Below are 27887 nucleotides of genomic sequence, written 5' to 3' on the forward strand. Positions count from 1 at the left end.
AGGGCAGGCTATGGAAAAGGCTTCTTCCCTGTTCCTTTCCTAACTTCTCATTCATTTTCCAATGTCCCATCCCTTATCCAAAAACGAGTAAGGCAGAATGACCCATGCCTGCAGCTGAGGAATGGGAGTAAAGCCTGAAGCATGGATCCAGGGTGGACTCTCAGTAGACTGTGGGGTTGGCCATGAGGTTCACACCCTGGGAGGCCAGCACTGTGGTCCTGTGTCAGTGGCTGAGCTCTGGGGACAATGCCTACAAAGTACAACAGCCATTTCCCAACATTTTTCACACCATAGACCTTGTATGGGTTGAAAAGTCATCACAGAGAAATGACATAAAGGCCTCATGAAACAATCTCTGGGAGTTCACACATGTGTGCTGAAGAGCCAGAATTCAAACTCAAGGTTCCAGGGCTCATGCTTTTAACTACTCTACTTTCTTGGGCCTGCCCATTTGTTTCTCTCACTAGTGCGGCCTTGCTGGTGGCAGTAAACCAAGCACTGCTCTGTCGGGAGTATTCCTTACTTCATTTGTATGTAGTTTAGTTAGGGTAGGATCTGACGTTATGTTACAGAAAATACCAGTCCTGCGTTTCATGATAACCTTAGTAGGTAGGTGAGTTATACCTATATAATCCCATTTAATTCTCACCCCACTTCTACAAGGTAGGCGTGCTTGTGGCTCCATCTTTCAAACGACAAAACAAAGGAAAACTAATTTGGTCAAGGTCATGTGGCAGAAACATGAGTCAAAGTAGGTCTTTCTGCCTCTGTGTTCTCGGTACTTTTCTACACTGTTCTCGACATCTGCCATGAAATGCCCAGCTTCCTTCTGCCTTAGGTGGGCCCAGCTTAACTGGTTGCAGGAGACTGTGTGAGAGTGGCAGAGGGTCCTGAGCATACGTCATAATGCTGACAACCTGCATCTCAAGGGTGGTCTCAAGGACGGGAGTATGAAGACCCCACTGCCAAATCTCTGGTCCTTTTCTCCCTTGGTCAAGGAGCTTCTCTCTCCCGTCCATCTGACCTTCTCTCTCCCGTCCGTCTGACCTTCTATCCCGTCCGTCTGACCTTCTCACCTCACCCCTCTGAAAGCTCAAACAAGGGTCCCAAGTGGTATCTGCTCCCCTCAGGCGGTATCCTGCTCCCTCTTCCAGATGCAGCTGACTTATCCTCTGTGCCTGAGTGAGTGTCTCAAGAGCTTAAGAAGTTAGATGGAGCTGTACAAAAAGCAGTAGGGTGTAGAGAAGTATGGAAATGACCATTGCCACCAGGAGGCTTCTGGCAACTGAGAGGTGGGGCAGGGTGAGCCCAGGCAGGCTGGGTTCCCACCCGCTTTCTTTAAAACCCTCCTCCACCACACCCTGAGTTCTCTACCGGTGAGTAAGAGGACAAACAAATCCAAACTCTTCAACTCAGTGAGGTCCTAGGGAGAATGCATGGGTCTTCCATGCACTTTACTAAAGAACCCTCAAAACCAAGAAGAAGCTCATTTACCACCCTTTAAAGGGCTGAATTTTTAAAGGGCTGTGGTCCCATGATCCAGGCAAGTTCCATTTTCCAAAGAGCTCATTTGACAACACGAGTCTATCACGCCACTCCTCTGCTCAAATCTCTCCTGTGGCTTCCCCGTGGCCCTCCACCAGGACCAGGCCCTCCACGAGTTCTAACCTCATCTGCTGATTTCTCCCCTTCATGCCTCTGCCTCTTGCCTCACTGCTGGAACACAATGGACACACTCTTGCCTCAGGGCCTCTGAGCTGGCTGTCCCCTCTGTCCCCAAGGTCACTACCTCAGTTCTTATAAGTCTTGGTTCAGATGTCACCTTCTGGGGGGACCTGCCACACTCCTGGTACTTCCTAGCCCTCTTCCCTGACGTGTTGTTTCTGTTTATTCATTTGATTTATCCTATGACTTCTTCCCTGAGAACTTAACTCTTTACAAGGGCAAGACAACGTTCTTAGTGTCTTTTGGTCACTGCTGTCCGCCACCCCAAGCCTAGAACCATGCCTGTGTTTGCTGGATGAATGAATGCCAGGAGAACCCCTCTTCACGCTTCCAAGTCCACACTCACCTGTTCACAAATAGCTCCTGTCATTGTGACTGGGAAGGGCCTGACATTGCCTCGGCCCAGGTTCTCCCGTTTCCTCTGGTTACTGAACAGCTTCAGCTCCCTCTTCTCTTCCTCGTCCAGGGAGTTGCAGTATCGAACCTGGACAACACAAAGGATGACGAGGTCACTCTTGCTTCTTCAGGTTCCTGAAGCCCAGGCCACAGAGTTTTCACATTAAACACACTCCATTTGGTCCTAAAGCCATTGCCTGAACTTTTAAAATAGCAGGCCTGGTGCCATTTAGAGTGAGTCTCCACTAAGACTGGTGACAGTCAACAGAGCTTATTAACAGCCCCAAACTGGAGCCCAAGTTTCGGGCAGGATGAAGGTCCTCATCCTTACTATCCCACTCTGCTCACCACACAGACGTCCAATCACCGAACAGAAACCAAAGTCATCAGCCAATGGCTTTGATGCTAAGATCTAGGACTTTCTTATTCCCTCAACTGGACTGTGGGGTCCTGGTACTTTGAAGCACCCTGCACCCATGGAAATGATGCCTGACACCCAAAGACGGCTCTCAGCCAGCCAACCAGAACAGTGGTCAGTATGCCCCCGACTCCGGTTCTTTCATCTCGTTTTGGGAAAACGCAGGCAGGAAGGTGTGAGACTGCGGAGCTGGTCCAGAAGCATGTGTGGGCTACGTGGATATCCCTGGTGTTCATCTGTGTGCGAGAGGGAAAGGGCCACCTGCCAGGCTCTGGTGAAGGGCACCAATCTGCTTAAGATTCTCCTTCTTGTTAAACTCACAGAATTAAGGAAGAGGCGTTAAAGATGATCGAATCCAGTATTTTCCATTCTCTTCCCTTATTTATGCACACCGTGGGAATTCCACCAGAGCCTTGAACTATTATTCATCTCATATTGTTTTAAAACTGACTGACTTTCTTTTTTTAACTTGAGTACATTTATGGGGCAGTTCTACTCTGTCCTATAGGGTCGCTATGAGTTGGAATCGACTCGACGGCACTGGGTTTTACATTTATTTAAAAAAGAAAGCAGATCACGACTATACATGGAAAACCAGCATCACCTGCAATAAGTAGGCTAACCATAAAGATAAATAGAGAAGAAACCACGTTGTCAGATTCCAGCTGGCTATTGAGCTTCTGGGAAGATCGAGGTACACTTATCTAAGAGTGGAGACCAGTATGTCTTAGAGGTGAGAGACACCTGCTAGCATCAAACCGAAATTTCCTCTTCCATCAACCACTCGAACTTCAAGGAACGAAATGAAACTCAAAAGGGAGTAACTTTCTCAATTAACGTGGCTCAGCTTTATTTACTGTGGGTGGCCCATGCCCCACCCAAAGCCATGTACACACCACGCTTCTAATCCCACCTCCGGCTTTATTCAGAGACAGGTGGGCAGTCAGAAAGTTGAGCTAAATGGCACTGATATCTTCTCATACAGCTGCTTAGAGGCAAACTATTGATTAGACTGACACATTCCCATTTGAAAACCAGTACATTTAAAAAAGTCTACTGAACAGCAGCTGTGCACCTCAAAGTTGTCTGAACTGTGGGGGAAAGAGAATGATCAAATATTTACTTAAGAATCACCCTTTGTCCTCCGAAGGGCTAAAATGGCCCCCTGGTCAAATGCATGGAGTTCCCACCAGCAGGAAGAAGTGATTGGAATAGTCTCTGCTCATGCAACCACACAAAAAAAACCAGCCAAACAAACAAACAGTTAACCATAAATGGAACTGCTGAAAGCAGACAAGACACCTTCTCTCTGTCAAGTAAAACAACAACCTTCCGTGGCCGTCCCAGAGAGAGGACTGCAGTGACCTGAAAAGCCCCGCAGCCATCAGTTACACGGCTGACATTTATGGACATGCTTGTAAAGCGAGGCACACCCCTCATGCTTGTAAAAACCCGCATTTTAGCTTCCAAATTAGTTATCTGGGCATCAGGTTACAGAGCTTGCTCTCAGCTTTAAAGGGGAAAGCGTTATTTATATTTGTCTGATGGAGCCTGAAAGCAGCAGCAGGAAAGGAAATCCTGGCAGCTTTCTAAAGAGTTCCTTCCGTTGTCAAGCTTTTGTTGGGCTTACGTGTGTTTTTTTAAAAAAAAGAAACAAGCCATTGCGGCCAAGTCGATTCTGACTCATGGAGACCCCGTGTGCTGCAGAGTCAAACTGCTCCATGGGGTTTCTTGGTTGTAATCTTTACGGAAGCAGATTGCCAGGTCTTTCTTCCATGGCACTGCTGGGTGTGTTAGAACCACCAACCTTTAGGTTAGCAGCCAAGCACAAACTGCTTGTACCACCCAGGCTCCTTGTTATATTTATTTTAGAGACGCTCAAATTATTCCCTTTTACTCAAATGAGGGAAGATAAGACTAAAAAGCACGCACTCATTTCCCCCGGGGCTGAGCTGTTGGGATCCAGCTGTGGGTGGGGGAAGCTGGTAGAAAGCTGTTGCCTAGTTCACTAAAGGGGTGAATTCTTCTTTCAATTGCAAATGACTTTTTTTTTTTTTGCTTCAGATATAGTCAGAGTTAAGTGAACAGACTGTTCGTTTCTATAAGATTGTTATTTTTTTAAACCAGACACACAACCTCTGCCATGAGATCATCTTTGAAAAAGCATGCTTACAAATTTAACTTCCTGATCAATTTGATTTCAAAGATAAGAAATGCCTGCTTCTAGGACTTTGCATCTGGGTTCAGAAAAAAGGACAGCCCGTGAGTGATACTTTCAAGACTGCAAATGACCACCCTGGCAAGTCAGACTGCATGACCTCAAAAACACCGATGTTCAGAGCTGCATATCTGGTCACCTGACTTCTCCTGTAGAATCAAGTGGGAAGCTTGCATTCTAACTTAAAGTGAAATGATGCTGGACATCTGAGAGTCAGGAGGTTTTTCGCTGGGCTCGAGCTGGCCCAGGGCATTCCAATCATCTCTCCAACATACACAGACGGCCAGTGTGGCACCTGCCTCTTTGACTGAGAAGACCTAGCCTTGAGCTGGTAAATTCTGGTGCTCCCTGGTTACCCCAAAATTGCCAGCAGTGCCAGGCACAGAGGCTAATTCAGCCCATGATGAGATTCTGCTTAGGTAACCCTTTCCAGAAGGTGGTGGACAGTTTCTTTTGGCTCCAATTAAGGAAGGAAAAACCTAGAATAAATTGCCAAATCTGCTCTCAGGAGATCTCGTTGATCACAGCACTGTGATTAGGGGAAAGGCGACAATCCACAGAAGGATCTAGGGAAGTCCTGTAAGCCCCCACCAGCCCCTTACCTCATTGTCATGCGGGGGCAGCTGGTGGAGGAGCTGCTTGATTCGCAGTTTCTCTCCAGGGCTGTTGACATAAGGAACCTTCTCCTCTGGGAGACAGCTGTAGTACTGGTGAACCTGCAGGACAGAGAACACAGACAATGTGACCAGGACTTCCACCGCTTGTCCATTCCCACTGGCTGGAAAGGTGACCCCTGCAGCAGGATGCAACCCCCTTCTCCCTACCCCTACTCAACCACAAAACTCATATCTGAGGGCAAGCAGAGAAATTCACCCTGAAAGGAGGTCAGGCAAATCACCCATATCCTGGGGCTTCCCTTCCCTCTGCAAAGGAAGACTAAAGCCAGCAAACTCTGGTAGACAAAGAGCATCGGCAAACGTGCTGGTGAAGCCGGACGGTAGGGCTTTCTTGGCTGACTCCCCCGAGAGCTGACTTTACCATTTTCTCTGTTACTCGCCAGCGTGAAATGTGGGTCCCTAGCCAAGGGGACGCGTCAGCGCCTGCCTCGGCACTGCCTTAAAACCAGTCTTTGGCACTCGGCGAGCTTCTGGGTACCTCCGCACGTACCTACAGTAAAAACCTTCAGGGTCTGAGCCATTTGTAAGGACAGGCAGCAGCTGACATCTGCCAGAGTCACAAAATCTGGGATACAGAGCATGTAATTTAAAATCGTCATTAACTTGAGAATTTCTGCATATTCCAGAATGCGCCTCTTTACAACTCTTAAATTGTGCTTTAGGTAAAAGTTTATAGCTCAAGTTAATTTCTCATTCAAAAATTTATACACATATTGTTTTGTGACATTAGTTGCAATCCCCACAATGTGACAGCACACTCCCACTTTCCACCCCCGGTTCCCTGTGTCTGTCCTTCTAGTTCCTGCCCCTTCCTGCCTTTCCATCCTGCCCATTTGGTCTCCGGAATCTAACAGAACTAAGAAGCATGCTCCTCACGTGTATTATTTTTATGTTTTATAGTCCAGTCTCATCTTTGAAGAGTGGGCTTTGGGAATGGTTTCCGTTCTGGGTTAACAGAGGGTCCAGGGGGCACAGTCTCGGGGGTTCCTCTAGTCTATGTCAGGCCATTAAGTCTGGTCTTTTTACAGAAATTTCACAACCACGTCTTGCACAACAGGCGTCCGTTCAGTAACACGGAGAGGACGGAAGGCTTGGGGCTCTGAGTTCATCATAGTCGTTACACTCCACAAAACCAGTCTAATTCCCTTGGGTTTAGGGAGTCTTGGATACCAACACGTGTGTTGGGAATGCTGGGGAGAAGAGCTGCAAAAGTCCTGTTGACTTTGATCTCAAGAAACAGAGTCATAAACATTAGAAGAGAGAGGAAAAGGTCTTAAAAATGTGAAAGCCATCTTTGTTTTCGTAACTAAAGGAAATGACCATTCACCATCAAGTGTGTATCATCCTCTTAATCAAATCCCAAAGGCAACCATAAACAGACTTCTCATCATAGACTTGCCAGCTCTCAGAAGGCAGGGCCCCTACAACCTTTCCCTAGGGGCACCTGGCAGGGAGCCACGTGTGGGATGGAAGGAAATGGCGCTGAGTTTTCAAAGGCAGCCCACATATTACCGGCACTCTCTTGCGAAAAAACAAAAGTCCACATTGTAAATTAGTTAGAGATTAAAAGCTGGCTATTAGGCAATAAGAGGCTGGCACGTCATTTCCTTCTCAGGAGAATCCATGGTGCCATATGCGTCATCAGGTAAGTGCCAGGTGTAAAGCCTGCCCCGTCTCTGTCTTGGGGAATGAGCTTTGCCTCCCAAGGTAAGGGCTGTTTGTAGAAAGGTTTTATTTCTACATCACTGTGTCATTCTTACAATCCCCACGATGGTTACAGAACTTTAGAGACAATTACCCACATGGAATGAGTCAGCACGATGCTTGACAATGCAGAGTCTAACTGGAGCTTGATTAGCCTCCTCTCCATCTCCCCCATAGGCACTCGCCCCTTTCATTGTCCAGAACAGAGTCATCCCCTTAAGTCCTTCCAAGGTGGCACCGTGCACCAAGCCCCCTCCAAGGCCGACGAAGGCTGGAGTCCTCCCCGTGCCTCCTACAGCAGAGCCAGGTGCTCTGAGGGCCAGGCGATCCGGACGCCCAGTCCCTGGCTCTGCATTTCCCAGCTCTGCGTTCCCGGGCAAGTTACGTAACCTCTCAGAATAATCCCTGTAAGGTCAGGATGATTAAATAGGAATGTAAGCAAAGCGTTTGGCCCTCAGTAACAATAAATAACAAGAACAAATAATTGGATTATCTAGCTGGCATACTCCAAATGGAACAATCTAGATGCTTCCTGGCCTTTCTTCCATTGAAGATGTAGACCACCACTGTCAGTTTGCAGAGTGAGACCAAACCTCAGGCGCCCCCTCCTATCTTAGCCCACATCGATAGTTTAAAAAACCAAGAAGAGAAAACCGTATCTGTTGCCGTTGAGTAGATTCCGACGCACAGTGACACTACAGGATGGAGTAGACCAGTCCCCTTAGGGTTTCCAAGGCTGTAAAACTTTACGGAAGCAGACCACATCTTTCTCCTGTGGAGTGGCTGGTGGGTTCGAACCTTTTGGTCAGCGGCTGAGCACTATAACTACTGCGCCATCAGCGCTCCTTATTAATAGTTTACAAGGAATATAAAGATATTACAGCTAGTTTAAATTCAGAGAAAAAAATAGGAATTTATTACTAAGGTGTGGTGTTTTTTAAAGACACCCAATAGTACCACTGGGCCTTAAGAGGTAATAGAAATGGACACTGGAAAGTGACTGGTAATGCTGTCTTACCTCTCTGGGCCCAGTGTCCCTCACCTCTGCTCTATTTTTCTCTCTCTGTAGTTGTTTCTTACCTTCTCCACAGCACTTGAGTTTACAAAACCTCAGTTCAAGAGTCCATCCTATACTGGCTAGCTTTTCTTAATTCCAAATTCCCCTGGATAGAAGAAGGTCCACACTGGTTCAAGACTGGATCATAAAGGAGTCCCAACATGACATGGTGGGGCCAAGATGGTGGCAGCCACGATGAGCCACTCCAGGGATAGTCAAAAATAAATATCTTGGCGTGCTAAAGTCCATCCTAAAGACTGTGAATTCTTGACTACTCTTTGGGAACACAGCTGTATCATTCCTGGATATCTTCTTTTATCGTTCATAATTCAAAATTACTGACCAAACCAAAACTAAGCCCATTGCCATCGAGGAGATTTCAACTCATGGTGACCCCACGTGTTAGAGGAGAACTGCTCCATAGGGTTTTCTTGGCTGTGATCTTTTTTTTTTTTTTTTTAACTTTTATTGAGCTTCAAGTGAACATTTACAATTCAAGTCTGTCTGTCACATATAAGTTTACATACATATTACTCTGTACTCCTACTTGCTCTCCCCCTAATGAGTCAGCCCTTCCAGCCTCTCCTTTCATGACAATTTTGCCAGCTTCCCACTCTCTCTATCCTCCCATCCCCCCTCCAGACAGGAGATGCCAACACAGTCTCAAGTGTTCACCTGATACAAATAGCTCACTCTTCATCAGCATCTCTCTCCCACCCACTGTCCAGTCCCTTTCATGTCTGATGAATTGTCTTCGGGGATGGGTCCCATCCTGGCCAACAGAAGGTCTGGGGAGCATGGCCGCCGGGATTCCTCCAGTCTCAGTCAGACCATTAAGTCTAGTCTTTTTATGAGAATTGGGGTCAGCATCCCACTGTTCTCCTGTTCCCTCAGGGGTTCTCTGTTGTGCTCCCTGTCAGGGCAGTCGTCGATTCTGGCCGGGCACCAACTAGTTCTTCTGGTCTCAGGATGATGTAAGTCTCTGGTTCATGTGGCCCTTTCTGTCTCTTGGGCTCTTAGCTGTCGTGTGACCTTGGTGTTCTTCATTCTCCTTTGCTCCAGGTGGGTTGAGACCAATTGATGCATCTTAGATGGCCGCTTGTTAGCATTTAAGACCCCAGACGCCACATTTCAAAGCGGGATGCAGAATGATTTCATAATAGAATTATTTTGCCAATTGACTTAGAAGTCCCCGTAAACCATGGTCCCCAAACCCCCGCCCTTGCTCCGCTGACCTTTGAAGCATTCATTTTATCCCGGAAACTTCTTTGCTTTTGGTCCAGTCCAATTGAGCTGACCTTCCATGTATTGAGTGTTGTCCTTCCCTTCACCTAAAGTAGTTCTTATCTACTAATTAACCAATAAAAAACCCTCTCCCTCCCTCCCCCCCTCCCCTCCTCGTAACCACAAAAGTATGTGTTCTTCTCAGTTTATACTATTTCTCAAGATCTTATAATAGTGGTCTTATACAATATTTGTCCTTTTTTGGCTGTGATGTTTATGGAAGCAGATCACCAGGCCTTTCTTCCATGGTGCTGCTGTGTGGGTTCGAACTGCCAACCTCTCAGTTAGTAGTTGAGCACAAACTGTTCCAGACAGGGACCTTACTTACTGACCAAATCAATACCACTAAAAATGCATTTTTCCTACCAATATCCCAATAATGCCTTGAATATATATTGCACTAAAATATTTCCTCACAAGGCAACCAGTGATTTGACGAATGACTTAAAAAAAAAACTTACATTGTTACCAAGATGCCCCATTGTTAAACCAAATCAGCTAATATTAATCCAGTACCTGCAAAATCAGCCCTATACCACGTGGCAGCTGATCTGGCTCGCTCTGAGGAAGGCAGATGATCTGACCTGTGACACTTCCAATCCTCCTGAAGCCCACTCAAATCCACAAGTAAAAATAACCTCTCTAATCTTGGCTAGGTCCCCAGGTGGCGCAAGCCATCTGCGCTGGACCACTAACCTAAAGATTGGTACTTCACACCCACCTGGCGGCATTGCAGAAGAAAGGCTTGGCAACCTGCTTCCGTAAAGATCACAGCCAAGAGAACTCTACGAAGCAGTTCTCTTCTGTAATACACGGGGTTTCTATGAGTTGGAATCAACTTGATGGCAATTTGGTTTTTGGTTTGATGTTGGCTACGTCTCTCTTGTTAGTGTTTAGGTGCTGGACTTTCCAAACTCTTTATCAAACAGAAAGGATCAGCAGACGGATAGGAGTGAGGGAAGGAATCGATCTCCTGAATTCCCAACCTGTCTCTGGCTGAACACGGAAATGCTGAATGCATTTTCCTCTGGCATTCTCCATAATAAAACTACCATATAGCCCAAAATAAACACCAGGCAAACCAACGACATGGGAAAAATATTTAGTATACGTTCTGGCACTACAAAAATTAAATTTGGCACTGCCACTGAAAATCCTGCAGATTGCTCATTTTAGCTCAAACATGTTTCGCTTACTAATTTTTATGGGTAAATAAACACATCCAGTAGAATTTTGTCCACGATGACCATTACCCAAGCTATTACCTGGTAGGCTGATACATTTACTTCCTTCCTGGGTATACTGAGCAGGTCTGCTGAGTGTACTAGAATCTTCACTCCAATTAAACATTCTGAGCTAAAGGTGCCTGGTGATTCTGCCCCGGGTGAGGCCATACCAGGTCTGCTTGCCCTAAACAAAGCATTCTGAAGACAGTCAACCAGCTTAGAAAGATAAAAGAGCCTGAAGGCCAACAGGGAGTCCTGGGGGTAACTTCAGTCTGTGCCAGGCCAACTGTTAGCGCTTTCATCAGTGTGCATACAAAGTCCGCACAGCGTGGACTCGCCCAGGTGGAAGACTGGGCTTATTGGGAGAACTGCACACCTGACAGCGTTCCTGCGTGGGCAGAGATGGACGCTGGAGGGCCAGTGACTGCATCCCTGTGTGGACAGAGACAGAAGCTGGATGGCCAGCGGCTGCGTTCCTGCGTGGGCAGAGACGGACGCTGGACGGCCAGTGACTGCGTCTCTGCCAAGCTGGACAGCCAATGACTGCATTTGGGAGAAAAGCGTGCTAAAAATAAGAGGTGTGTGCAAAGTGGTTTATGGACAACACTGCTTCTCAAAGCTTAGCCAGATCAGAATCACTCGGAAGGCCTGTTAAAACACAAATTTCTCACTCAGTAGGCCTGTGGTACCAAACCAAAAGCCAAACCCATTGCCAGTGAGTTGATTCTGACTCATAGCGACTCTACAGAGCAGGGTAGAACTGCCCTGGGACCTGATAAATTGCATTTCTAGCCATTTCTTAGGTGATGCCCATGCTGCTGGTTCAGGCACCACACTTTGAGAACCACTGACTTTGGAGTTATCAAAGTTTTTAAGCACTTTCCAAGTGTTTTCCATTAACGACTAACCTCACACCGTTGCCAGGGCAGATAGTGGGATTCCTATTTTCCCCAGGACACTCAGAGGAGGGGAAAGGCTTGTTCAATCTCACCCCAATTTTTCAGATGTCTCCTCCACACCCAGTTATATTCTTAAGCGCAGGACCCCATCAGTTCTGGCAAGAATAAGAGCATCTAAGGGCAAAGTGCTCGTGTTTTTGGATGGGAAAATTTTTCATACTGAAAGCATTGCTATTTTCTTTTTGTGTGTGTGCTTAGGATGAAGGTTTACAGAGCACATTCGTTTTTCATTAAACAATTAATACACATATTGTTTTGTGACACTGGTTGCCAACCCCACGACACGTCAACACTCTCCCCTTCTCAACCCTGGGTTCCCCATGTCCATTCATCCAGCTTTCCTGTCCCCTCCTGCCTTCTCATCCTTGACCCTGGGCTGGTGTGCCCATTTAGTCTCACATACATGGTTGAGCTACATGTATTACTGTTTGTTTTATGGGCCTGTCTAATCTTAGGCTGAAGGTGAACTGCAGGAGTGACTTCAGGACTGAGTTAAAAGGGTGTCCAGGAGCATTGCTATTTTCTTAGAGCAAAAACCCAACAACAACAACAAAAAAAATAGACTTTCTTGGCTGACCTCAGAATCAATTTTCCTTTACCATCTAAACGAAGGGAGGGGTCGATGAACTTACTTATTTACACCTGATGCACTTTTGGGTCCATGGGTGGTGCAAATGGTTTGCTCTCAGGTACTAAGTGAAAGGTTGGCAGTTCGAACCCACCGAGCAGCACCACAGAAGAAAGGCCTGGCAATCTGCTTTCGTAAAGATCACAGCCCAGAAAACTCTATGAGGCAGCTCTGCTCTATAGCGGACAGGGTCACCATGAGTTGGAACCGATTTGAGAGCACTGGGTTTGTTTATGGTTTTACATGTAATGTGCCATGAGGCGTCCCTGCAGCCTGGGAGCGGGTACAGCCTACTGATCACACCGCACGTCACATAGCTAAATGCTGGAAGAGCCACCTTTGAACTCGGCTTTCTCATTCCCATCCTTTGCTGTCGTGGACTCTTGGCCTTCTTTATGAAGCAAAAAGGAGACCGGCAGACTGATAGGAAAGAAGAAAGACAAAACAAAAAACCCAGATACAGAGGGTTCCCAGTATGCCTGTCTGGCTGACTACAAAAATGATGAACACTTTTCCTTGGGTGTTCCCCATAATAGAACCAATGTATGGCTCCCCATTAAGTCCAATATGAACTCACGGTAAGTGGAAAATGGTGTACTCCACTCAAACACCCTTTCCAGGACACCAGGGCATAAGGGTTGTAAGGGACTTGTGGCAGAGACGGCTGCCCACACGTATCCTTTTTCCTCTTCTTCCTTAAAAAAGGACATCTTGGTTCATTTGGAGCATCAGTATATCTAGCTAAAGTGATACTTCATCTTCTTAGTAGCCATGTGCGGCCATGTGAAAAAGTTCTGGCCAATGAGATGAGAGGGTAGACTCTTCTGGGACAGCTCTGAATGGAAGTCGAGTGTGCTGTGGAAAAGGATGTGGTGGTTCCTCAAAAAGTTAAACAGAGTCACCGTATGACCCAGCGATTCCACTCCTAGGTATATGCCCAAGAGACCTGGAAACAGCAATGCAGACACACGTACACCAATGTTCATCACAGTCCTATTTACAACAATCAAAAGGTGGAGGCCACCCAAATGCCCATCAACACAGGAACGGATAAACAAAATGTGGTACACGCATACAATGAAATATTACTCATCCATGAAGAAAAATGAAGTCCTACAACATGGATGACCTTGAAAACACTTTGTTAAGTAAGTCAACCACAAAAGGACAACTATTGTGTGATCTCACTTACATGAAACACCCAGGCTAGGCAAAAGCATAGAGACCAAAGTTTAACAGCGGCTACCGGGGGCAGGGGCGGGGGGGCAGGGGGAGTCACCGTGTGGCATTAAGTTTCTGTTTATGGTGATGGTTGCACCACATGATTGATGCAATTGGTGTCACTGAACTGTACACATGAAAGATGCTGAATTGACAAATGTTGTGTTATCTATGTTTTTATAACAATAAAAAATTAAGGTGGCCAGGCAGTTGGAAAGTGCCCTTTTTAACAGTTCTCCCTTCTTCTTGCTTCTTATCTGGAATTTGAACATGGTAGCATCTTGTACTGTGAAGTGACCTTGAGAATGCAAGTCGTGGGGGCTAAAGATGGTAGGACAGAAAGTTAGGGTCCTGGATCTTTGATTAAACCATGGAGAGCCATCGTATCAGCCCTGGATTGCTTATCTCTGAATTCCTTTTACCAATAAGAGAAATGATCCATCTCTCTCTTTTTTTTTTTATAGCCTCTGTTACTAAGAAGGAAAAGCAATTCCTAAACAACAGAAAAGCGGTTCTCAAACCTTAGCGTGCTCCAGAGTCATGTGAGGCCTTCACTGAAAATGATGTCTGCTGCCCATGCTTCTGGGTCAAAAAAGGAGCCCAGAAATCTGCACTCTTAACAAACGCCTCGCACCGCACCGCACCAGGAGAAACCCTGGTCTAAGGGGAAGACAAACATGATTCCACAACGTACAGACAGAAGCCCCTGACGTGTGATCTCCGATGTGGACTGACACACGGAGACAGCCTTATAAAAGCCCATCTTAACCCAGGACAGATGAGAAGACTGGGCCTTTATTTCATGGTCTCTTTCACCTGCAGTTTGAGAGGCTAGGAACCTCAGTCAGTCTCCCTCAATTCAGGGAGGCAATGTCTGGAATGTGCTTGAGCACCCAGAAGGCAGGTGCCCCACCTGGAAGGCAGGTGCTCCACCCAGAAGGCAGGTGCTCCAGAAAAGACAAAGATGCTGCTTGAATTGGTGGCACATGGCAGTTTTTATGAGAAGTGCATGTGGTTTCCCCAAATGGGGACCTGGAGACAAGCAGGTAGCATAAAAGCGAGCAGCAACTGGTGCTGGACTGCTTCCGGGGGCCCATTTGTTCATTTCTCCTCTGCCTTCATTACCCAAGCAATTGGAGAAAAGCACTGTTAAGCGGTTTTTTTTTTAAGAGGTGAGATGGTACTGAGTTGGGCTCCTTCCCTTTCCTCCTGGAGGCCTACATTATAACTTTACTTGCTTTACTCAGGACACAATTTAGGAACCTAACATCTAAACACTGTCTCCACCACACTGAAACCTCCACAGGATTGGGATCAGAATCAGAAATGAAAGGTGACTTGGGGCATTTTCAAAGAAGAGCCTTTTAAGGTCTCCTGTCTTCTTCTCGCACCCGATGTCTAATTCAACAGCAAACAATGTCAGGTGTAGGTTCGGGACATATCCAGACTCCAGTCACTTCCTGCCACCCCTGTGTCACCAGTCTGGCCACAACTGGCTGCTCACCTGGACCACTGGCCTGGGTGTTCACCTGGACCACCGGCCTGGGTGTCCACCTGGACCACCACCCTGGATGCTCACCTGGAGCACCGGCCTGGGTGCTCGCCTGGACCACCGACCTGGGTGCTCACCTGGACCACTGGCCTGGTGCTTGCCTGGACTTTGCTTTCACTTTGTGCCTCTGCGGTTGATTCTCTACACGGCAGCCAGAACCAAAGTACCTGAATACAAGCCAGGTCATGTTACTGCTTTGCTCAAAACCTGTGGTGACTCCCCACCCCTCTCCTAAGTCAAAGCCAGAGTCCTCAGACGGCATCATCATCTCACCACCTTACCGCCTGGCTGACCGTCTCGCTCGCTATATTCCTCGTGTTCAGTTCTTCTGCTCACAACGGCCCCCTTGCTGTCCTGCTCACCCCAGGGTCTTTGCACCTGCCATTTTCTCTGCCTGGAACGTTCTTCTCCTCATTCCCACAAGCCTCTGCTCAAACGTCACCTTATCAAAAAAGCCTCTGCCCCTACCCTAACATAACAGCACTCCTACCTTCTTACTCTAGCCCAGTGGTTCTCAACTGGGAGCAATTCTGCACCCCCCCCACCCCCCGGGGGACACTTGGTGACACCCAGAGACTTGTTTGGTTGTCATGACTGGGTGGGGGTGCTACTGGCATCTAGTGGGTAGAGGTCAGGGATGCTGCTCAACGTCCTACAATAAACAGGACAGCCTCCAACAACACAGGACTGTCTGGACCAAAATGTTAACAGCGTTGAGGATGACGCCCTAACACACCGGCTGTGCACTCACCATCTGTCTCTCCCCCCTAGAATGTGAGTGCTGGGAAGGCTGGAATGTTGCTCATTGTCATACCCCCAGGAGAGGGTCTGACACACAGTAGGTAGTCTACAAATGTTTGCTGAATGAATGCAGGCTGTGTTCCAACTGCATCTTTCTGCCTTTCCAGTTTATCAAAGGATTTGGACAGAGGGATGCAGCAAGAGAATACACAGATAAAACTGGCTGAGTCTCCCCTTCCTTCCATCAAAGCACTTTCTTTTTTATCAAAAATTTCTGGTCCAGAGTGAGTGGAGGAGACACCAAGCGAAGGGCACCTGGAATAACTGCAAATGTACTGTTTCTTTAAGAAAAAAGAACAAAAACAACACCCATTTGTATCTGAAGCCAGAAAATTTCTTTCATGTTGAGCCAACTTGGTTCAAACAAATTGAGAAAAATAATCACATTAAGTCCTAAGTGGTTACTGCAGCTCCAGGTCACACGAGTTGCTCTCTCTCCTGCGCCTGCTAGCTCTCACGTGCTCACTCTTTCTAACCCTCTTACTTTTTGAAATTTTTATTTAGAATATTAAACATCAATGTTTAGTTAGGAAACTCTCCATTAATCATGAAGCATTATCTGTCAGTTATTTATATTATCCTGTCTTAAAGAAAAGGCCCCAGATATTAAAGAACGTGGGGTTTAAATGCTTTTCCTTTAAGCTACAGGTAGATAGAGATTCCCCAGCCTGATTTGACCAACGCACTCTTTGTAGAATGTCTACATGTTTCCAAATACATCCTAAAGAATTCCCCAACGGTTGCTTACTGTTTTTGTTAACAGCTTCAGTGCTGCCTCTAGACAAAATGCTCACATACACACGTATGAAAAAAGCAGGACGGCAGTTAACTGCATGGTTCAGAGTCTGGACTCTAGAGTCAGGCTGTTTGGGTTTGAATATAGCATCTAACCTTTAACATCTATATATGGCTCGGTGAGCTACTTTTTCTCCTGGAGAGTCAATATCTCTATCTGTAAAATGGGGACGGTAATAACATCCCCCTTGAAGCTCTGCTGTGAGGTGCCAATGACATGATGTAACCAGCAAAGAAACAGCCACATAGTAAAGGCACCATATTGCCAGTTTTAAAGCAACCTAATGCATATTCGTAAGCGTCTACTATATGCAAGGATTTGAATTCAGGTTCGACTTACAAGTTCATTCTTCTCTTCCACCTCACTGTCTCCACAAACAAGTCACAGGATTACACTCTGCCCCAGTATCTGATAAGCCCATGAGCACCCGAGCCCATCCTGCTATCCTGTAATCCTGCTAACAGCCTGAAGAACAAACAGGCCAGAGCAGCTGCCACATGGAAGCACATGGAACTCAGAGGAGCTGCAAAACAACTGCATCACTGGTAAGTGTGTGCCCCGGACGAGTGGCCGCACGTTACGCAGCCACCATCACGTGAACTGACGGAGGCCGCACGTTACGCAGCCACCATCACGTGAACTGACGGAGGCCTGAAGAGCTGTTTTCCCCTGGGGTCTGTGAGAGAGAAGCTTGTGCGTCCAGATTCATCGGATAAAGACCACGTGATCCTTGAAGAGAATGTTCCCACTCCCGAGAGCGATTTGTCTTGTGTTGGGACCGATGTTTTCCTGGGGTAATACTTCTCTGAAATTACGGTGGAAAAAAACGAGTCAGACCATACATGTACACTTACGTTTAAGTCCTTTGATAAACAACTTTCTTTCCGTTTTTAAGTAAGACAGTGAAAGATCCCAGGGGAGACGCTGGCCTCAGCCACTGGAATCCACACCAGATGAGAAGATGTGGGAACTCAGCTCTTTGTAGTATGTTTCCACTGAGAAGACCTATGAGATAAACTGCCACTGATAACTGGGCAAGTTATTGCTTCTGAATTCTTCAGCCTCGTGGTATTAACTCTATCTTCCAGATGGCAGAATTCTCATTATATAGCACCTCTTCCTTGCTCATGATCATCCTCCCATTGCTTCAAGAATAGCGTGAAAAGCAACAGAACCTGTTCGCCAATGGTTCTGAGAGCAGAGAGCTCAGAACCAAATGGGATCAGACTCAAACAGGCACTGTGGGCAGGCACTCTTCAGCAATGTGACATCCCTGATAGCTAGCGTAAAGCAGGTCCCTGGGTGGTACAGACAATAAAGTGGTGGCTGGCAGTTCAAACCCACCCAGAGGTGCTGCAGAAGACAGGCCTGGCAATCTCCTTCCAAAAGGTCTCAGCCTTGAAAACCCTGTGGAGCAGTTCTGTTCTGCACATATGGGGTCACCATGAGTAGAATAGACTCAGTGGCAACTTACAACCATAGTCTAAAACAACTCTCTTCCATAGGTTACCAAGGTCTTCGTTCAGAACCAGTAGATGCTGCTACGCAGTTAGCTAATCATGGCAGCCAGCTGCTGCAGCAGCCTTTCATCTTGGTCCTCTGGTATAATGATCTCCTTTCTTGTGTCACTTACAGCACTCTTTACCTTTGTTTTAATTGTTTTATTGAAGCCCTTCTGCACCCTTTTTGGAAACAGGTCATAAATAGAGAAAAAAGAAAGAAGTCTCAACTACATATATACTTTTTTAGGAGGTCAACCCATGGGGAATTTCAGAGTAAGTTCTCATCTGTGTTAAATGAAAGGAGCAAAATGAGAAAAACGCTAGACATAAAATGATCCTAAAATTTTAGTACTGATGTGCTTTTCTTTTAAAGGGAAGCTATCCAGAATTATATTTTACTTAGGCTTGAGCAAAATGAACTCAAGGTCAAGTAAGGTGGCTGAGAAATATACTGAGATGCAGGCTAGTCCAGCTGGGCAGAAAAATCTTTCATGAGTCATCTAAGAGATGGTATAAAAAAGTGCATCATGTAAGGCCCGTCATATTTAGAAGGAAGGCAGAAACACTGAATAACTGGGGATTCATTAAAAATTAATGAAGAAAAGAAGCAAGGCATAAGTACAGCAAGAGACTGACAGAAGCTTGGGGTGCTTGAAGAGTGACAAGGGACGCAGTGTGATGGGATGCTAAGAAATAAAAGATTAGAAATATATTCTTTAGCTTTCCACCAAGTAAGGGAAAATGAAGGAAACCGAAAAGTTTTCTTAAAAAACAAAAGGCAATTGAAAACAGTCCCATTGAGATAGGGTACCAGAAAAGGATGCCCTTTATCACCACTCTTATTCAGCATTGTGCTGGAAGTCCTAGCCAGAGCAATTAGGCTAGATAAAGAAATAAAGGGCATCCAGAGTGGCAAGGAAGAAGTCAAAGTATCTGTATTTGCAGATGACATGATCTTATACACAGAAAACCCTAAGGAATCCTCCAGAGAACTACTGAAACTAATAGAAGAGTTCAGCAGAGTATCAGGATACAAGATAAACATATAAAAATCAGTTGGATTCCTCTACACCAACAAAAAGAACATCGAAGAGGAAATCACCAAATCAATGCCATTTACAGTAGCCCCCAAGAAGATAAAATACTTAGGAATAAATCTTACCAAGGATGTAAAAGACCTATACAAAGAAAACTACAGTACACTTCTGTAAGAAACCAAAAGAGACTTACATAAGTGGAAGAACATACCTTGCTCAAGGACAGGAAGACTTAACGTTAAAAAAAATGTCTATTCTACCAAAAGTGATCTATACATTTAATGCAATTCCAGTCCAAATCCCAAGGACATTCTTTAATGAGATGGAGAAACAAATCACCAACTTCACATGGAAGGGAAAGAGACCCTGGATAAATAAGGCGTTACTGAAAAAGAAGAACAAAGTGGGAGGCCTTACTTTACCTGATTTTAGAACCTATTATACCTCCACAGTAGTCAAAACAGTCTGGTACTGGTACAACAACAGATACATGGACCAATGGAACAGAATTGAGAAGTCACACATAAATCCATCCACATATGAGCAGTTCATATTTGACAAAGGCCCCCAAAACAGTTAAATGGGGAAAAGACAGTCTTTTGAACAAATGGTGCTGGCATAACTGGATATCCATGTGCAAAAAAATGAAACAAGACCCATACCTCATTCCACGCACAAAAACTAACTCAAAATGGATCGAAGACCTAAATATAAAATCTAAAACGATAAAGATCACGGAAGAAAAAATAGGGACAACGTTAGGAGCCCTAATACATGGTATAAGCAGTATAGAAAACATCATAAAGAATGTAGAAGAAAAACTAGATAACTGGGAGCTCCTAAAAATCAAACACTTATGCTCATCCAAAGACTTCACCAAAAGAGTAAAAAGACTACCTAGAGACTGGGAAAAAGTTTTTAGCTATGACATTTCTGATCAGCGCCTGGTTTCTAAAATCTATGATACTGCAAAAACTCAACTGCAAAAAGACAATAACCCTATTAAAAAATGGGCAAAAGATATGAATAGACACTTCACTAAAGAAGACATTCAGGTAGCTAACAGATATATGAGGAAATGTTCACGATCATTAGCCATTAGAGAAATGCAGATCAAAACTACAATGAGATTTCATCTCTCTCCAACAAGGCTGGCATTAATCCAAAAAACACAAAAGAATAAATGTTGGAGAGGCTGTGGAGAGATTGGAACACTTATACACTGCTGGCGGGAATGTCAAATGGTACAACCACTTTGGAAATCTATCTGGCGCATCCTTAAAAAGCTAGAAATAGAACTATCATATGATCCAGCAATCCCACTGCTTGGAATATATCCTAGAGAAATAAGAGCCTTTATACGAACAGATATATGCACACCCATGTTTATTGCAGCACTGTTTACAATAGCAAAAAGATGGAAGCAACCAAGGTGCCCATCAACAGATGAATGGATAAATTATGGTATATTCACACAAGGGAATACTACGCATGGATAAAGAACAGTGAGGAATCTGTGAAACATTTCATAACATGGAGGAACCTGGAAAGCATTACGTTGAGTGAAATGAGTCAGTTGCAAAAGGACGAATATTGTGTAAGACCACTATTATAAGAACCTGAGAAATAGTTTAAACTGAGAAGAAAACATTCTTTTGTGGTTGGGGGGGCCGGGAGGGGGTATTTGCTAATTAGATAGTAGATAAGAACTCCTTTAGGTGAAGGGAAAGACAGCACACAATACAGGGGAGGTCAGCACAACTGGACTAAACCAAAACCAAAGAACTTTCCCGAATAAACCGAACGCTTCGAAGGCCAGCGTAGCAGGGGCAGGGGTCTGGGGACCATAGTTTCAGGGGACATCTAAGTCAATTGGCGTAATAAAATCTATTAACAAAACATTCTGCATCCCACTTTGAAGAGTGGCATCTGGGGTCTTAAACGCCAGCAAGCAGCCATCTAAGATGCATCAATTGGTCTCAACCTACCTAGATCAAAGGAGAATGAAGAACACCAAGGACACAAGGTGATTACAAGCCCAAGAGACAGAAAGGGCCACATGAACCAGAGACTACATCATCCTGAGACCAGAAGAACCAGATGGTGCCCGGCTACAACCGAAGACTGCCCTGACAGGGAACACAACAGAGAACCCCTGAGGGAGCAGGCAAGCAGTGGGATGCAGATCCCAAATTCTCATAAGACCAGGCTTAATGGTCTGACTGAGACTGGAAGGACCCCGGTGGTCATGGCTCCCAGACCTTCTGTTGGCCCAGAACGGGAACCATTCCCGAAGCCAACTCTTCAGACATGGATTGGACTGGACAACGGGTTGGAGAGGCATGCTGGTGAGGAGTGAGCTCCTTGGATCAGGTGGACACTTGAGACTATGTTGGCATCTCCTGTCTGGAGGGAGATGAGAGGGTGGAGGGGGTTAGAAGCTGGCAAAATGGACACGAAAAGAGAGAGTGGAGGGAGAGAGCTGGCTGTCTCATTGCGGGGGGAGTAACTGGGAGTGTGTAGCAAGGTGTATATGGGTTGTTGTGTGAGAGACTTGTAAACTTTCACTTAAAGCACAATAAAAATTATTTAAAAACAAAAAACAGAAGGCAAGAAAACGAAAAAGCTGAGAAATAAAAGATGGCAATCAGGAAATAGAAAGCAGTGGTAATGTTTACAATATTTATCATCGTAAATAAGCTGTAATCGTCAATTAAAAGACAGCTTGTCTGGGCTAAAAATCCCCACGATATCCGTCATCTGCTTTTTATTGGCGCACGTTTCAAACAAAACCATGAAAAAAGTTGAAAATAAAGGAATGAAAAAGTACAGATTTTGGAATTACTCAACAAAAGAAATCTAGCGTGCAAGGGTAATACTGTACAAACTAGGATTTATGGCAAATATAATTAGGAAGGATAAAAAGAGATGTCACAACATACTAAAAGGAACGGTCTCTCAGAAAATTGTAAAACCACAACATGATTAATGTAACTGATATCACTAAACCGGACACCTGGAGAAATGCTGAATTGGCAAATGTGTTATATGTATTTACAACAATGAAAAACATTTTAAAAAAGGAAAAGAAGCAGTGTAACCATAAACTTGTAGGCATCCCCAATTATATCCTGAAAATATATAAAGCAAAAACAAAAATACAAGGAGAAACAAATCTACAATCACACTGAGAGATTTTAAGGTAGCTCTATACTGACAGATCAAAAAGTCAAAATATGAAGTGCATACAGATACATATATAAGAGCCCTGGTGGTGCAGCGGTTAAGAGCTACGGCTGCTAACCAAAAGGTTGGCAGTTCAAATCCACCAGCTGCTCCTTGGAAACCCTATGGGGCAGTACTACTCTGTCCTATAGGGTCTCTATGAGTCAAAATGGACTCAACAGCAACGGATTTATACACACACATTCTCTATATATCATATACATATATATACACACACACATACGTTATATATCATATACACACACACATTCTGTATATATCATATATATACATACATATATCTTCTCCATGTATCATACATATATACCCACATATATATACAATATATACAAAGGGAGAAGAGCGGTATTATAACAAAAGCAACCACACTTCATTAACTTTACCGCCTTTCTTCTAACGATTCTGAAACATTATCTTGTTATACTTCCATCATGTTGGGAGAACGGTTTTCCCGTTCCTCCTTTCCAAATGGGGAACAGTAGCTAGAAGACACCAAGAGACTTGGTCAAGGCCCCTCAGACACACCATTGTCTAAAACAGAACTTTTCCAATACCACAGTCTTTCTGCACTTGAATTCCTTGGGTGTTTTCCCCTGATACCATAAGGGGAAGAGTGATGAAGTAAACTAACTCTGCTTTCTACGTTCTGGCTCTCTGTGACTACAGGCAGGTCATAACACAGTCTCTGAGATTGCTTCCTTAAGTATCAAATGCCAGGTTTGGCCTCAGTAATTTCTCCAATTCTAGAATTCTACAGTTCTTGCCCCCACCACCTCTGGGCAAGAGTTTCAGACTTAAATGTTGGTTTTATTTTCCCAAATGGGTCTCACCAAGAAACGATTTGATGTCCTCATCAACTGGCCTTTCCAATCCGTAAAAATGCCCAGCGTTTACTAGGCATACCAGGCAGTGTACTAGGTGCTCTACAAGGTGGGAACTACTATCGTCATCTCATAGACCCCAGGTGTGTCTGACATCACAGCCACAGTTTTTAGGCTTTTAACCAATCACTGTGCTTAGATGGACTGAGCTGGCTCACGTCACAGTCACCACCCAGGCTAATGTTTGATTATCCACAGCCAGTAGGTCCAGGAGAAGACAGATGTTTCAAATCCATGCATCAGCCCAACTGTAAATTTAATCCACATCATTTGACCTTCTCCCCCAAAAGCCATAAACAGAATTGACAAGTGTTTGGCAAAACTGGTTTGCATTTCAGCTCTTATCTCCACCTGTCTCTCTGGCCAGGTTACAAAGCTTGCGATGACTGGCAAAAAGAAGGAAGAGGAGGGCGAGAACGAAAAGGCCTGCAGTGTTCACGATACTGACCATCAGTCCTGAGGAGTCATAACCTTCCTCACCAAGAACTCAACACCAGCGAGGGGGGAGACACTGCCTCTTTTTCCTTACATCCTTTGAGAAGAGTCAGAAAGTTTCTAGAACCCAGGGACTGCAAGGACATAAGGAATTAAATGTCATCTTTGTGCTAGGCTAGGTAATGCTTACAGCTACTCCTGGGTTGCTGCTAAATTTATGTAAATTAGAAAAAGGTACACTTCCAACTCCAGATTTTCTTAGAAAGCACACCCCAACTCTGGGTGGATGGCGTCCTACATCACACCAGGTAAGCTGCAAGGAGCCTTACGTTGAACGAAATGTGCTCCTTCCTTGGAAGTCATCAGAGCCCGGGTGAATGCAGCCTCCAGTCATCTGTGGCCAGGCACCTTTGTGCACTGCGTGAACAGTACAACTACAGGTGGCGGCCATGGCCCCCAAGGTGAAAGCCTAGGAATTTCTTCTTTTGGATCAGGAAACATGGATTCAGAACTTGCTTGAGTAATTAGCTTCCCTTAGCAAAATCTAATCACTGAGTTTTTAGTAAGTCTTCCTAACTGTGAGAGCAACAACTACCTCCACTGTTTTATGGAGGACCAATTAATGTTAGGTGCTGTCCCAGGGGACCTACAGAGATGCTACAATGAACCAGCCTGTGGGACGAAATTTTAGTGTCATCCACGTGGATGTGATGAATTTCTGCTCCAAATCTCCATTTTATTGTGCATAATTAATACTCGGTAGTTCTTCCTGGTAGTACTTGGCCAAAAGACTCCATTACTTCCTAAGACAACCATTTGTACGCACAACCATTTTTAAAGCCTCATGCTTAGGGCTTTATATGCGCTGCTGCATTTGATCCTCACACCTGCGTTGTAGACAGGCAATGACGTTCTTATTTTTCAGACGATGAAAAGCTCACGGCGGGGAATTAACCTGCCCAGGGTCGGGAAGAGCACAGGATTTGAACACATAATTTATTCATGCCAAAGCCTACACTCGTGAACACTTTGAGCTCATACACAACACACTTTAAAGTGAGCCAGGGAGGCCAGGGGGAGGCCTGAAGTCTGTCCAAGTCTTCTGCTGTTCTTGTTTAGTGCCGTCGAATTGGTTCCGATTCACAGCGGACCCCGTGTACAACAGAACAAAACACTGTCTGGTCCTGCGCCATCCTCACAGTCATTGTTATGCTTGAGCCCATCGTTGCAGCCACTGTGTCAATCCACCTCCTGAAGGTCTTCCTCTTTTTTGCTGACCCTCTACGTTACTAAGCATGATGTCCTTCTCCAGGGACTGGTCCCTCCTGATAATGTGTTCAAAGTATGTGAGATGTGGTCTCACCATCCTCGCTTCTAAAGAGAATGCTGGCTGTACTTCTTTCCAAGACAGATCTGTTCGTTCTTTTGGCAGTCCATGGTATATTCGATATTCTTCATCAAGGCCATAACTCAAAGGCATCAGTTCTTCTTTGGTCTTCCTTATTCATTGACTAGCTTTGGCATGCATATGAGACAACTAAAAAAATACCATGGTTTGGGTCAGGTGCACCTTAGTCCTCAAAGTGACATCTTTGCTTTTGAACACTTTAAAGAGGTCTTTGGCAGCAGATTTGCCCACTGCAATACATTGTTTGATTTCTTGATTGCTGCTTCCATGGGCGTTGATTTTGGATCCAAGTAAAATGAAATCCTTGACAACTTCAATCTTTTCTCCGTTTATCATGATGTTGCTTATTAGTTCAGTTGTGAAGATTTTTGTTTTATGTTGAGGTGTAATCCATACTGAAGGCTATGGTCTCTGATCTTCATTAGTAAGTGCTTTAAGTCCTCCTGACTTTTAGCAAGCAAGGTTGTGTCATCTGCATAATGCAGGTTGTTAAGTCTTCCACTAAGAGGCACTTTTTACATCTTGCTGTGAATGTCTCCACAGCACACAAAGCAAAATACACAGACCAGGATTGGGAAGTACCAGTTTTACACTGGACCTGGCAATCAGCCACACCGACACTATACCTAGGCTAACAGCTCGTGCATAATAGACACTTACTAAACAACTGTTGAATGAATCAATGGCTGAATGCACGAACGAGTGGATGGACAAGAGATGGAAGAAGGGAGTTAGTTGTTAGTTGACTTGATGGTGGATTCATCAAACCATCCCATGAAACTACTCCAAATGACTCATGACTCATAAGGCAGAAGAGGTCCTCCTGATAGTAAATCAACTGTCATGCAGGCTGCTCAGTCATCAGACAGCATGCAGCTGTGAACTCGGGCCCACTCCTGTCTCTTGGACCCCAGGACACATTATGTAAAGGTTGGAGGCATGTGTCTTCTAACCTGGGAACTCCAATTTCAGGTCTCCTTGCCTGCATTTGCAAATGAGCCTTGGCTTCTTTGGGCCTCGAATTCCCCACATGAGTACTGACAGGCCCCTGCTGGTTGAGGCTGGACAAGCCGCTGCTGACTTCATCTGGCAGAGGCTCTGAAGCCTGGGAACCAGGTTCTAGTCCCATCTCTGACAGCTCTGTTGAAAATGAGTTTATTAACAGGCAGTATTATTGAATGCTGCACACAGAGGGACGGTTTCCACTGCCATCTGATGACATCAGTGCATTTCTGGGGCCAAGATAAACACAGCACTCTTCACGTGACTGGTTTCCCAGGAACTGTGAGGTAGTGGGCTTCAGGGCTCCCCCAGCCCCTTCTTACCTGCCATCCTGTCTCATCTCTCCCACTGCACGGAAAACACCGGGGTGAGGATGACGGTGAAGGGCGGCACAGGAGACGCAGCTGTGGGGAAATCTAATCCATTGCAGCCGGAGAGGCGTGCGTCTTGCTGCGAACCTGAGATTCCGTCCCGAGCTCAGCGTGTGCTGACGGGGTAATGAAATGAAGATGGCAATCTCCAAACGGCTGGTGAGCCTAATGGCGGTTTTTATGGGGTTTTTAGAGGGGTTATTAGGTTGTACATTCCCTCCCTATGAGCCAAAACCACCCCGCAGGCCTACAGAGAGGAACCACTTGGTTTTTTCTTCTCTCCCTTCCCCGACATCTGCTAGCCACTGCATAAATAGCTGGCATCAGTACTCTGCTTGGGATAAACAGCCTCTCACATTAAAAAAAAAAAAAGTGAAATTGTCAATAGCCTGAAAGTGAATGGTGAAGCTGGGTGCCTAGCACTGTCACCCTGGCCCACGGGTGGTGAGTTACAGCTGGAAGACTCACGGTCCAGCAGTGACAGGGACCAGAGATCTTCAGGTTAACAGGCTAAGGGGAGGGGACTGAGAGGGCAGGACCAGTGGGTAAGAGCTTGGCTGCTAAGCAAAAGGTCAGCAGTTCGAATCCACCAGCTGCTCTTTGGAAACCCTATAGGGCAATTCTACTCTATCCTATAGGGTTGCTATGAGTCAGAACCGACTTGATGGCACCTAACATCATTACGCGTCAGGATTCCCTGAGTGGTGCAAAAGGTTTGCACTCATCTACTAACCTCACGGTTGGCAGTTTGAACCCACCCAGTGGCACCATGAAAGAAAGGTCTGGTGATCTGCTTCCATAAAGATTACAGCCATGAAAAACCTATAGAAAATTCTACTCTGTAGCACATGGGGTCTCCATGAGTTGGAATCAGCTGGTATTGTATGTTAGCAATCTCCTAGGCTCTTCGCATAGATTAACTTAGTTATTCTTCCAGCTGTTTTAGACTTGGGCATAACCAAAACAAAAAAATCAAACCCACTGCTGGGGAGTCAATTCAGACTTGTAGTGACCCTATGAGCCTCCCCATTTTACAGACAAGAAAACTGAGGCTCAGGGCACCCACAGTTTCATAGCTAATAATTGCTGGAGCCAAGATATTGCCCCAGATGTTCCCAATGCTGTGGTTTCTCCATCAGCCAACAAATTTCAACATGTATCACAAACACCTAAAGGGATTGTTAAAACTGACTGCTGGGCCCCGCCTCCCGAGTTTCTGATTCAGGAGGTCTGGGGCAGGACCTAAGAATCTGCATTTTTAACAAGTTCCCCGGTGACATTAGTGCTGCTGGTGCAGAAAGCACTTTGAAAACCACAGCACCAGGTTGACTGAAGGAGCCACT

The 27887-nt window shown here is 45.4% G+C and overlaps 1 protein-coding gene across 11 annotated transcripts in view; it reads right to left on the reverse strand.

Moving 5' to 3' along the window:
• The window catches only part of PRICKLE2 (prickle planar cell polarity protein 2), a 422108-nt gene that overhangs the window by 67251 nt on the left and 326970 nt on the right, over nt 1–27887 (reverse strand). For all 11 annotated transcript variants that reach the window (XM_049862955.1, XM_049862965.1, XM_049862964.1 and 8 more), the window contains 2 exons: nt 5360–5473; nt 2072–2209 (listed from right to left, as the gene is read on the reverse strand). In XM_049862955.1, the coding sequence (XP_049718912.1) occupies nt 2072–2209; nt 5360–5473 (252 nt within the window). The remainder of the gene's footprint in view (nt 1–2071; nt 2210–5359; nt 5474–27887) is intronic.

The sequence above is a fragment of the Elephas maximus genome, chromosome 20, assembly GCF_024166365.1.
Source record: "Elephas maximus indicus isolate mEleMax1 chromosome 20, mEleMax1 primary haplotype, whole genome shotgun sequence".
NCBI lineage: Eukaryota > Metazoa > Chordata > Mammalia > Proboscidea > Elephantidae > Elephas > Elephas maximus.